General features: G+C 40.6%; 2 protein-coding genes across 3 annotated transcripts; one reads left to right on the forward strand and one right to left on the reverse strand.

Annotated features, from left to right (window-relative positions):
• The first annotated feature begins 434 nt into the window (after nucleotides 1-434).
• Nucleotides 435-4,422, forward strand: LOC117815625 (small integral membrane protein 28-like). The gene is made up of 3 exons (XM_034687433.1): nucleotides 435-492; nucleotides 595-743; nucleotides 3,538-4,422. Exons 1-3 carry the CDS (start codon nucleotides 435-437, stop codon nucleotides 3,958-3,960), a joined length of 630 nt encoding a protein of 209 aa, XP_034543324.1. The 3' UTR covers nucleotides 3,961-4,422.
• Nucleotides 4,423-6,173: 1,751 nt separating this feature from the next.
• Nucleotides 6,174-10,841, reverse strand: LOC117816313 (alpha-lactalbumin). 2 transcript variants are annotated; one of them, XM_034688520.1, is made up of 5 exons: nucleotides 10,662-10,841; nucleotides 8,542-8,727; nucleotides 8,385-8,448; nucleotides 6,445-6,480; nucleotides 6,174-6,311 (listed from the first exon to the last, which is right to left on the reverse strand). In XM_034688520.1, exons 1-5 carry the CDS (start codon nucleotides 10,819-10,821, stop codon nucleotides 6,242-6,244), a joined length of 516 nt encoding a protein of 171 aa, XP_034544411.1. In that variant the 5' UTR covers nucleotides 10,822-10,841; the 3' UTR covers nucleotides 6,174-6,241. The 2 variants fall into 2 exon arrangements, with proteins under 2 accessions (XP_034544411.1, XP_034544412.1); XM_034688521.1 differs by lacking the exon at nucleotides 10,662-10,841 and adding an exon at nucleotides 9,111-9,222.
• Between the last annotated feature and the right edge of the window lie 2,742 nt (nucleotides 10,842-13,583).

A 13,583-nucleotide genomic window follows, 5' to 3' on the forward strand; every position in this document is an offset into this window, starting at 1 on the left:
ACGCACACGCACACACACACACACACACACACACACACACACACACACAGAGATGTACCAGCTGTGTATATTTCACTATCAGTGTATTTTTTTTTCCTCAAGTTTGTTCCACGTGCCAGAGATTTGATCTGAAGAGGAGCCCCACCCTTTCCTGTCACCGAGCTTTACTGGCACACAAACTGAATGCATAAACACACAGATGTACACACACACACACACACACACACACACACACACACACACACACACACACACACACACACACACACACACACACACACACACACACACAGTGATATAGGGCAGCTGCAGGGCTCTAAATCCCATCATTGGCCTGAATCCTGTTGCTCTGCCGCTGCATGTGCCGGCATGTGAGCTGCTGCTTATCTCGGGGGCTCCTCCCACGTTGGACTCCTCCCCCTCCCACCTCACCCATGTCTCCCAACGACCCCCACCCCTCCACCACCACCCCTCCGTCACCCAGCATCCCTGGTACAGCATCCATCCCTTCCCTGTTCTCTGCTTTGTTTACTTCACTGATCAACATCAACAACAACTGGAGCTGTAGTCGATCACTATCTGTTTACTATACAGACAAAGGTTCCTCCATCACCGACCTCCACCTCCACCTCCACCTGAGCATGATGCGAGTGCTTCTGGAGAGCAGCTGGATGAAGTTTGGACCTGCAGGAAGAGGCTCGTACGACTGGGTGACAGGCTCGCCGTCAACACAGGACAAACAGGTGTGTAGTTCAAGTTCAGCAGAGAAAATCTGACCCTGAAGACGTTTAGTTTATTGTTGAATTGAAGGATATTAAAGAGAGACATTTGAGTCCTTCACACTGACACTTTAAGAACAACTGTCTCACACTTTGCACTGAAACTCAACTCAAAATCCAGACTTCTCCTGAGACTTTAGTGTCTTTAGAACAAGTTAAAACTTTCTGCATGTTTGGATATTGCCTGGCCACGCCATGGAGGTCATTGAGTTCAACTCTTTCACAAGGAATCGTCTGAGTGGCCTCCTCTCCTGTGTTTAAAGTTCATGAAGCAGGTGATAGAATAGTTTTTGGCATCATCTCTATAAGATTCTTCATTTTTGTGAAGTGGTTAAAAAAAGGAGGAAATGTTAACCAGGACTTCTCGTGCTTTCAGGGTTCTGTTATTTTCTTGTTTTTGTGCTTTTGGCTGTTTAATGTGTTTCTTTTGTTAATGGTGAATATCTGAACCGTGGTGAAGAGATGACAGTAGTGCAAAAAGTTCACAAAACATGAACAAGAGAAGATGAATGTAAACACAGATCGGAATTTAGTTTGTCTTTGTTTTGCTCCCACTTTTTTAAAAATGGCGTAGAATACAAAAAAAACAGATTAAAGTGGGATAGAATGGAATAGAGCAAGGCTGAATGAAATGACATCAGAGTTGAGAATAAGGAAATGAATAATGGATGGGAAAGAATGGAATGAGAAGAATACAATGGAATGGAATGGAATCAAGTGGAATAGAATGAAGTGGAATAGAATGGAATGAGTAGAATCAAGTGGAATAGAATGATGTTGACTAGAATGACGTGGAATGGATCAAGTGGAATAGAATGGAATGAGTAGAATCAAGTGGAAAAGAATGATGTTGAATAGAATGACATGGAATGGATCAAGTGGAATAGAATGGAATGAGTAGAATCAAGTGGAAAAGAATGATGTTGAATAGAATGACGTGGAATGGATCAAGTGGAATAGAATGGAATGAGTAGAATCAAGTGGAATAGAATCAAGTGGAATAGAATGATGTGGAATGGAATGATGTGGAATAGAATGATGTGGAATAGAATGATGTGGAATGGAATCAAGTGGAATGGAATGGAACAAGGTTGAATGAAATGAAATCAGAGTTGAGCATAATCAAATGGAATAGAAAAGAAAAGAAGGGATCAGATAGAATGGAATGTCTAGAATACAATGGAATGGAATGAAATGGAATGGAATGGAATGAAAAGGATGGGTTAGAATGGAATGAGTAAAACAGATTAAAATGGAAGCGGATGGAACAAAACTGAATGAAATGACATCAGAGTTGAGCATGATGGAATGGAATAGAACAGAGTAATGGATGGGAAAGAATGGAATAGAATCAGGTGGAATAGAATGATGTTGAATAGAATCAAGTGGAATAGAATGATCTTGAATAGATTCAAGTGGAATGGAATGATGTTGAATGGAATGACATCAGTTGAGCATAATGAAATGTAATAGAAAAGAAAAGAAGGGATCAGATAGAATGGAATGAGAAAAATACAATGGAATGGAATGAAGTGGAATAGAACTGAATGGAATGAATAGAATAGATTGGAGCTGAATGGAAACAAATGAAATGGGTGGGTTAGAATGGAATGAGTTAAACAGTGAAACGGTCCAGAGAAAATGAAATGGGTGGGATAGAAAAAGGACAAGTAGAATGGCATGGAATGAATTAAAATAGAATGGAACAAAATGTAGAATAGAGTGGAGTAGAATGGACAGACTTTGTGTTTGTATCCTTTAAAATAAACCACGTTCATAACTTCAAACACTTAGCCCCAGGGACATGACATCTCTCATCACCTCTGTATTATTTGAAACACAAATATTTGGCGTCAGTGGTTTGATAGTTACATCGCACTAGTCTGTATGACATTACAGTGCTGTGGTGAAATTTGGCCACACCTTACCTTACCTGTACTGTCCAGGTGAGTCATCATTGATGACCCACATACGGCTGTCCTTCTTTTGCTAACTGTATATAAAGCAGGTCACACTATCAGGATCTCTGACTGACATGAGAGCTTCTTCCACGTCTCTGTTACTTGATCCATGAAGTGAGCGTACCTCCATAGAACAGTCCTCAGAATGAAAGTCCTGGTTTGATTAAGGACCCTACACGTGGCTGAATGAGCCGTTTAAACCCTGACTTTTGACTTCTTTAAACTATAATCCAGTCTGTTATCTAACAAGTATCGTCTATTTGTTCCCCTTTTATCTCCCTCCCATAAACCAAAACGTTTGGGGGTTTCAATTCGGATCCTAAAGTCCTGATCAGATCTAATACAGCTTGTTTGTTTAAAGGCAAGACTCGTTCCTGATCGTGATTTGAATAAACCACAACCCAAAAAGACAAGCTGCAGTGAACGTCATCTCTTCATGGGGACAGGAGCGGTCTGCTCTGAGCACTCAGACGAATTGACAATCTCCACAGTCCTGTCCTGGAGGAGGGCAGAGTCTGTGGGGTGCTGGGTCATCCCGCCAGCATTAACTAATTGATTATAAAAACCTGAATCTGGCAGGAATGTGGGCCGAGCTGAGCTGATAGGAGTGTGTTGTTGTGTCATAGCTCACACTCCTGCAGATCAAAACACGCTCATCGTAACCGACATCTAAAAGGCTTTCACTTAAAGCTAACAGGAGGAAGTGTTCCACATTTATTTTGAGCTGTCATTAACTAACATTCAGATTGTGATCAAATATGAATAAACTCTGAGACCTTCCTGTGTTTGATCTCCAGGGGCGAAGCTGGAATGAGCTGGACCTGGGAGACGACAGAAAGACAGAGCTGGTGGTCTACGTGGTCCTCCCCATCGTCTCAGTCCTGCTCTTGGCTCTCCTGGTGGGTCTGATCTACCGCCGGTGTTCCCGCAGCAAACTGAGCCTGGCCGACATCATCGCTCTGGACCTCCAGGACGCCGAAAGCAGCGCCGAGTTCCTCTCCTCCCTGACCAGGAACGCAGAGCGCCACACCAGCACCAGCTCAGACGGATCGGACGGGGTCTTCGTCATGGTCTACCTGCCCCCGCCCTACGAGGAAACGCTCACCAAGATCACCCGAGCAGCCAGCCTCTCCAGCTCCAAAGACACGGAGTCGATAAAGATCGAAGACCTGGAGGCCAAGCTGTGTCCGGAGCTGAAGGCCAGCGGCAGATTCGTGTAACGCTGAGTCGACGTGCGGCGATGAAAGACTTTATAACTCCAATATTTGGTGGTTTAGAACTCTGTTACACTCAACCAGCTCTACACAGCTTTCAGCCCCTTTTATCTCATAGTTTTGATTCTTTGCTTTGTCCGGTTCACTCTCTCCACTCTCATAAACCTTGTTTTCAGCAAAGCAGGCACCAGCTGTCATCACACAGAGTTAAACCCACTGTTCTCTACCCACATAGGAGCACACAGGAGGCCCACATCCAGCAGCTACACACAGATATTTCAGGGAGCGTGGATCACACTGAGGAGCAACATACAATCATTGGACTCACATTTATCAAAACACACCTCCAATGGGATGATGATGTTTCTCTGTGTCTGTTGGATTGATCAAATGTAAATGTCTGTGTGTCTACTTGTTTTGGATTTCTGCCTGTAGTGTCTAAATATCAATAAAAGTGGTTTTAATTGAGCTGCGTGTTTCATTTTATCCTTCACAACTAGAGGTCACCTGAGGTCGGTGTCTTATAGGAGTGCTGCCTCATCATCCTGTGGAGAAATCAGCAGAACCTGAAAACAAAACTGAGTCAGGTTAGATGAGAATTAATCTTATTTCTCAATGTTGTGGGGTATTATCATCATTTATTTATTTATTTATTTATTTATTTATTCTTTTATTTATTTATTTATTTTTTATTATTATGATTATTTATTATTTTAATTTTTATTCATTTATTATGATTATTATTATTATTTATTAACTTATTATTATTTATTATTATTTATTATTATTATTATTATTATTATTATTCATTTACTTATGGTTATTCATTTATTATTATTTTTATTTTTTATTACTTATTTATTTATTTTTATTTATATATATTGTTGTTATTCTTATTGCTTTTTTATTTTCCTTTCTATTAAATTTATCTTTTATTTTAAATTATTATCATTTATTATTATTGGTTGCTTTTTCATCCATTCACTTATTGTGTTTCTTACACAAAAAAACATCACTTGCTTTAATTGTTTACATTTATCTTTTGTATGTCACGTGTAAAAATTAAAACAAACAGATCTTTGAAATAAAATTTAAAAAAGATTAGATGTGAGACGGATTGTTCCCTGAAGGAACAAGACGTCTGTCTGATGAATTTAAAAATAGGAACTGTCTGAGTGGGTTAAAGATAATAAGGTACAGATGGAATTACTGTGGGCATGCAACAAAGAGAATCACAAACTAAAGTGTGACCTCTGGTGGTGACAAAGGGAACAACATCTGTGTGTACCTCACCTCTGAGCTTTCAGTTTGTTGCTGAGATTAGAAGAAATTAAATTTACAGCTCATTTCAGATTTTACTTTGCAAAACAGAATAATTTGCATTCAGTCAAAAGTTTGTAAACACCTTCTCATTCAAGGGTTTGTATTTATTTTAATTATTTCAAACACTGTAGATTAATACTGAAGACATCAAAACTATGAAAGAACATATATGGAATTATTTAATTAATAAAAAAGTGTTGAACAAAGCAGAATATGTTTAATATTTTAGATTCTGTAAAGTAGCCCCCTTTTTTCCTTCATGACAGCTTTGCACACTCTTGGTATTCTCTCAGTCCGCTTCAAGAAGTGGTCCCCTGGAATGGTTTCTAATTAACATGGGTCCTGGTACAGAACCACCTTACCTAGACTTCTTCTAGAGTCTACAGAACCTTTATATACACTTTCAGATTTTTGAAACCTTTATTGTATTTGTGAAAATGAAAAAAGGGAGATAAGATAGGACAGCTACAACTAGACCTTTCAGATCCAAACTAGATTTTCACAGAATTTTAAATTTGTGAAAATATTCTTCTTCTTCTTTTTAAAGAACATTTTATTTTAAATGAAAGCAGCCTAGGTAGGTATAGTGGTTCCAGGTGAGGACCTGGTGCAAAGTGATGCAAACAGGGAAAAAAAGACATTTGCATTTTCACAATCATCATAATAATAAAATTATTATTTTGCAAATCTGAAACTGTGTTTTCAAAAGTCTGCAGCCTTTCTGGGTTAATCTAGTCCAGAATCAGATCTACCAAGTCTAGAAAAAGTGGTTTTGGATCAGGACCTTTCCCTTGAAAGCCACATTGGAAGCTACGAATCAGATACTAACTTCAATGTTGTTTTTTAATTACAAGCCCAATGTAACAAAGTGTGTTTTTATTAAGTAGAAACAGGTGCACCATGCTTCACTGTATTTATTGAGAGAGAATGTTAAACTTTGCAGAGATATTAAAATGAATTCAGGTTATGAGCAGTCGGAGAAGTAGTCCAGGGAGGTTTTATCCCCACACCGCTCCTGGAAGATGTTCTTGATCCTGTAAGATAACAGATACATTTAAAATATTAATTATTTTTGTGCAGCACAGTGACTGTTTGTTGAATCAGTGACTGCATCTAAAATATTGTCAATATGTCACACAGTTAAACATGAAGAAGCTGATGACTTACATCTCTAACTGTTCCTTGTTATTCCAACCGTCTTTGCTGTAAGAACAAATTAACATTTCATCAGTGATCAAATACAACAGAGAACATTTCTGTTTTTAATGCAGTGACTTCCACTACAGAGTCATGTCTGTTTTTAATGCAGTGACTTCCACTACAGAGTCATGTCTCTTTCTAATGCAGTGACTTCCACTACAGAGTCATGTCTGTTTTTAATGCAGTGACTTCCACTACAGACTCATGTCTGTTTGTAATGCAGTGACTTCCACTACAGAGTCATGTCTGTTTCTACTGCAGTGACTTCTACTACAGAGTCATGTCTGTGTTTAATGCAGTGACTTCCACTACAGAGTCATGTCTGTTTTTAATGCAGTGACTTCCACTACAGAGTCATGTCTGTGTTTAATGCAGTGACTTCCACTACAGAGTCATGTCTGTTTTTAATGCAGTGACTTCCACTACAGAGTCATGTCTGTTTTTAATGCAGTGACTTCCACTACAGAGTCATGTCTGCTTTTAATGCAGTGACTTCCACTACAGAGTCATGTCTGTTTTTAATGCAGTGACTTCCACTACAGAGTCATGTCTGTTTTTAATGCAGTGACTTCCACTACAGTCATGTCTGTTTTTAATGCAGTGACTTCCACTACAGAGTCATGTCTGTTTTTAATGCAGTGACTTCCACTACAGTCATGTCTGTGTTTAATGCAGTGACTACCACTACAGAGTCATGTCTGTGTATAATGCAGTGACTTCCACTACAGTCATGTCTGTTTTTAATGCAGTGACTTCCACTACAGAGTCATGTCTGCTTTTAATGCAGTGACTTCCACTACAGAGTCATGTCTGTGTATAATGCAGTGACTTCCACTACAGTCATGTCTGTGTTTAATGCAGTGACTTCCACTACAGAGTCATGTCTGTTTTTAATGCAGTGACTTCCACTACAGTCATGTCTGTTTTTAATGCAGTGACTTCCACTACAGAGTCATGTCTGTGTTTAATGCAGTGACTTCCACTACAGAGTCATGTCTGCTTTTAATGCAGTGACTTCCACTACAGAGTCATGTCTGCTTTTAATGCAGTGACTTCCACTACAGAGTCATGTCTGTTTTTAATGCAGTGACTTCCACTACAGAGTCATGTCTGTTTTTAATGCAGTGACTTCCATTACAGAGTCATGTCTGTTTTTAATGCAGTGACTTCCACTACAGAGTCGTGTCTGTTTTTAATGCAGTGACTTCCACTACAGAGTCATGTCTGTTTTTAATGCAGTGACTTCCACTACAGAGTCATGTCTGTTTATAATGCAGTGACTTCCACTACAGAGTCATGTCTGTTTATAATGCAGTGACTTCCACTACAGAGTCATGTCTGTTTATAATGCAGTGACTTCCACTACAGAGTCATGTCTGTTTTTAATGCAGTGACTTCCACTACAGAGTCATGTCTGCGTTTAATGCAGTGACTTCCACTACAGAGTCATGTCTGTTTTTAATGCAGTGACTTCCACTACAGAGTCATGTCTGTGTTTAATCCAGTGACTTCCACTACAGAGTCATGTCTGTGTTTAATGCAGTGACTTCCACTACAGAGTCATGTCTGTGTTTAATGCAGTGACTTCCACTACAGAGTCATGTCTGTTTTTAATGCAGTGACTTCCCCTACAGAGTCATGTCTGTTTTTAATGCAGTGACTTCCACTACAGAGTCATGTCTGTGTTTAATCCAGTGACTTCCACTACAGAGTCATGTCTGTGTTTAATGCAGTGACTTCCACTACAGAGTCATGTCTGTGTTTAATCCAGTGACTTCCACTACAGAGTCATGTCTGTGTTTAATGCAGTGACTTCCACTACAGAGTCATGTCTGTTTTTAATGCAGTGATTTCCACTACAGAGTCATGTCTGTGTTTCATGTGAAGTCATGTAAATCTTGACTTACAGAAATGCTTTGAGAACCGTTGACAGGCACTCGATGTCGTCAGTAATATTGTCATCGACCAGCTCTGGAAAGAGAAACAGGGTCGCTGCTTAGACATGTTCAAACTCGGAGAGAAAGAAAGAGCTGTACTTAGCTTAGCATCTTAGCTAACACTCACTGTTGCAGTTCATTTCACAGATGTTCTTAGACAAGTCTTTGTCGTCGTCCTCGCTGCAGACCAGGTGATTGCTGAGCTGGAAAAGACCGTAAAGCTTCCAGACCTCTTTCGGTTCACTGCTCTGGAGATCCAGCTGATTCACTGCAGCGGTGTTAAAACCTGAGGCGAACTCTACGTAGCAGACAACTGAAGGCCGGGGAAGAAAGACAAACATCTTCAACTTTCAAAATAATATAAGCTTTAACAGGAAAGTCAGTTTGGAATTTGAGTTCAGGTTAAAATATGTTTATATTGGGGCGCTGGTGGCATGTCTTCCCCCAACTTTCTGCTCCCCCATTTCCTGTCTCTCTACAGCTGTCCTATCAAATAAAGGCTAAAAAAAAAGCCCCAAATACAACTTAAAAAATATATATATATAAATGTTTATATTATTTATATGTTAACTATTAACATACGTGTTTTTTAAAGTTATTATTTGTGTATCCATGATGCTAGAAATACTTCTACAGCATCTTGTAGTTGGGACCAAAACATGTTGAATGTACTTCTGTAGTTCTCATTACATTTACCTGGAGCTCGGCCATCCTGGCCTCTCATTGGTTGGTTCTGTGACATGTGATTGAGTGACAAGGAAGTGTTGTTGTTATGCCTATCCAGTGTGGCCACTGTAAAGTGCTCTTAAGAAAGTTATCCGTCTACATCCTGGACATTAGTGTAGCTTTCGACACCCTCAATCACTCCATCCTCCTCACCCACCTTCAATCCTCCCTTGGTATCACTGGCACCGCCTTCTCCTGGTTCAAATCTTATCTCTCTGACCGCCATCAGTTTATCAGCATCAACAATCTGAAGTCACGCACAGCCCCCCTCTCTCATGGTGTCCCCCAGGGTTCGATGCTTGGTCCCCTCCTCTTCATCATCTACATGCTCCCCCTTTGGTCACATCATACGCCGCCATGGCGTCCATTTCCACTGTTATGCCGACGACATCCAGCTTTACATTTCAACCACATCCATCACCGCTGCTTCCCACACCACCCTCACAAACTGCCTCACTGGACTAAACTCCTGGATGCAAACAAACTGCCTCAAACTCAATTGCAATAAATCAGAAGTTCTTATATAGGCCCAAAATCCCTCACTTCCACTTGCCCAGTCTCCCCACTCACTATTGATAAATCCACTGTTTCAGCATCCACCCACATCCATAACCTTGGTATCATTTTCAATCAGTCCCTCAACTTTCAACAACACATTAACAATATTTCAAAAACTGCTTTCTTCCACCTCAAAAACATCGCCTGACTCCGCCCCTCCCTGAAACTCTCATCCACGCCTTCATCACCTCAAGACTCGACTATTACAATAACATCCTCTACGGTTCACCCAACACCCTCCTCAACAAACTACAATACATTAAAAACTCAGCTGCACGCCTCCTCACTCACTCCCGCTCCAGAGACCACATCACCCCAGTCCTCCAGAACCTCCATTGGCTTCCCATCACCTCTCGATCCTCCTCATCACCTACAAAGCCCTCCATAATCCAGCTCCCTCCTACCTCACCGACCTTCTGCAGCCATACAATCCCTCCGCCAACCTCCTCACCCGTCTCACCAAACCCAAGCAACCGAAACCTTGGGGGACAGGGCCTTCTCTGTCGCTGCCTCCACCCCTCTGGAACTCTCTTCCCCAACACCTCAGATTCTCTGCCTCACTCACCAAATTCAAATCCGGACTCAAAGCCACCTTTAGAAAGTCTTATAACCTAGAAATGTTGATTTTTGTTTGTCTTGTTTTGCTGCTTTGTTATACCTTTGCTTTTCTCCTGTACAATTTATTTTCCTGTAAAGTGTCTTGGAGAAACTTTCAAAGCACTTTAATAAATAAAATGTATTATTATTATTATTATTATTATTATTATTATTATTATTATTACATCCTGCTGTTTCTTATTAATAGAGTGATCCAGCTACCACACATCGAACCCTCACATACAGTAATGTGAACTTCTTAATCAGAAAAATATCATGAATCCGGTTAAATTCATGCACATGTCCCTGAGTTATTAAAATGAGTTAATTATTGTGCATACATTCATTTGATAGAAAGGAACTCACTCTTCGCCACTTTGTCCTCCAAAGACGGTATTTCCTGCTTTCCTCTCTCGCCAATTAAGGAACCCATCATCGCCATCAGTGGGTCCCTTAGATCACATTTAGACACAAGTTCTCCTCCAGCCAGACTGACGCCCAAAACAAACACCACAAGTACCCTCATCTTTGCTCCCACTGTGTGGAGTCACCTGTGATTCCATATTTATACCGTCTACAGAGACATCAGGGACCAATCAGAGAGGACGTGCACCCTTTGTTCTCCTCAGATAAAGGACCCTCCCTCGGGGTTTTAAAACAAGGCTCTAGAAGTACGCAATGTGCCGCCAAATCTCACGCTTGGCTCCGGGTTCTTAAGTTCTAAAGAGGTCGGGGGAGGAAAACCGATCCGTCAACCTGAAAACATCTTTTCTCTTTTCCAGGTTACGCCTTCACCTGTTGAAAAAGACAAGGGCATGAGACGCAGCCTGGGAAGGTGAGACATGTCCTCTTCTCCCTCATCATGAGACATTAATAATATCAGAGGATCAGGTGTCGGCTCTCCGCCACTGAATACAGAGTGTGTTGAAGATGAGGACATGAGTATCCCCGGGACAGAGAAGGAGAGCTCTGTTTTAAAACACACCCATCTAATGTTTCACACAGAAGTTACTCTAACTCTATGCAGTGACTTCCACTACAGAGTCATGTCTGTTTCTAATGCAGTGACTTCCACTACAGAGTCATGTCTGTGTTTAATGCAGTGACTTCCACTACAGAGTCATGTCTGTGTTTAATGCAGTGACTTCCACTACAGAGTCATGTCTGTGTTTAATGCAGTGACTTCCACTACAGAGTCATGTCTGTGTTTAATGCAGTGACTTCCACTACAGAGTCATGTCTGTTTTTAATGCAGTGACTTCCACTACAGAGTCATGTCTGTGTTTAATGCAGTGACTTCCACTACAGAGTCATGTCTCGGTTTTTAATGCAGTGACTTCCACTACAGAGTCATGTCTGTTTTTAATGCAGTGACTTCCACTACAGAGTCATGTCTGTGTTTAATGCAGTGACTTCCACTATAGAGACATGTCTGTTTTTAATGCAGTGACTTCCACTACAGAGTCATGTCTGTTTTTAATGCAGTGACTTCCACTACAGAGTCATGTCTCGGTTTTTAATGCAGTGACTTCCACTACAGAGTGATGTCTGTTTTTAATGCAGTGACTTCCACTACAGAGTCATGTCTGTGTTTAATGCAGTGACTTCCACTATAGAGACATGTCTGTTTTTAATGCAGTGACTTCCACTACAGAGTCATGTCTGTTTTTAATGCAGTGACTTCCACTATAGAGACATGTCTGTTTTTAATGCAGTGACTTCCACTACAGAGTCATGTCTGTGTTTAATGCAGTGACTTCCACTACAGACTCATGTCTGTTTTTAATGCAGTGACTTCCACTACAGTCATGTCTGTTTTTAATGCAGTGACTTCCACTACAGACTCATGTCTGTTTTTAATGCAGTGACTTCCACTACAGAGTCATGTCTGTTTTTAATGCAGTGACTTCCACTACAGACTCATGTCTGTTTTTAATGCAGTGACTTCCACTACAGTCATGTCTGTTTTTAATGCAGTGACTTCCACTACAGAGTCATGTCTGTTTTTAATGCAGTGACTTCCACTACAGTCATGTCTGTTTTTAATGCAGTGACTTCCACTACAGACTCATGTCTGTTTTTAATGCAGTGACTTCCACTACAGAGTCATGTCTGTTTTTAATGCAGTGACTTCCACTACAGTCATGTCTGTTTTTAATGCAGTGACTTCCACTACAGAGTCATGTCTGTTTTTAATGCAGTGACTTCCACTACAGAGTCATGTCTGTGTTTAATGCAGTGACTTCCACTACAGAGTCATGTCTGTGTTTTTAATGCAGTGACTTCCACTACAGAGTCATGTCTGTTTCTAATGCAGTGACTTCCACTACAGAGTCATGTCTGTTTCTAATGCAGTGACTTCCACTACAGAGTCATGTCTGTTATTAATGCAGTGACTTCCACTACAGAGTCATGTCTGTTATTAATGCAGTGACTTCCACTACAGAGTCATGTCTGTTTTTAATGCAGTGACTTCCATTACAGAGTCATGTCTGTGTTTAATGCAGTGACTTCCACTACAGAGTCATGTCTGTTTTTAATACAGTGACTTCCACTACAGAGTCATGTCTGTTTTTAATGCAGTGACTTCCACTACAGAGTCATGTCTGTTTTTAATGCAGTGACTTCCACTACAGAGTCATGTCTGTTTTTAATGCAGTGACTTCCACTACAGAGTCATGTCTGTTTCTAATGCAGTGACTTCCACTACAGAGTCATGTCTGTTTCTAATGCAGTGACTTCCACTACAGAGTCATGTCTGTGTTTAATGCCGTGACTTCCACTACAGAGTCATGTCTGTGTTTAATGCAGTGACTTCCACTACAGAGTCATGTCTGTTTTTAATGCAGTGACTTCCACTACAGAGTCATGTCTGTGTTTAATGCAGTGACTTCCACTACAGTCATGTCTGTTTATAATGCAGTGACTTCCACTACAGAGTCATGTCTGTTTTTAATGCAGTGACTTCCACTACAGAGTCATGTCTGTTTTTAATGCAGTGACTTCCACTACAGAGTCATGTCTGTTTTTAATGCAGTGACTTCCACTACAGAGTCATGTCTGTGTTTAATGCCGTGACTTCCACTACAGAGTCATGTCTGTTATTAATGCCGTGACTTCCACTACAGAGTCATGTCTTTTTTTAATGCAGTGACTTCCACTACAGAGTCATGTCTGTGTATAATGCAGTGACTTCCACTACAGAGTCATGTCTTTTTTTAATGCCGTGACTTCCACTACAGAGTCATGTCTTTTTTTAATGCAGTGACTTCCACTACAGAGTCATGT

Source organism: Notolabrus celidotus, chromosome 7, assembly GCF_009762535.1.
Source record: "Notolabrus celidotus isolate fNotCel1 chromosome 7, fNotCel1.pri, whole genome shotgun sequence".
Classification (NCBI taxonomy): Eukaryota; Metazoa; Chordata; class Actinopteri; order Labriformes; family Labridae; genus Notolabrus; species Notolabrus celidotus.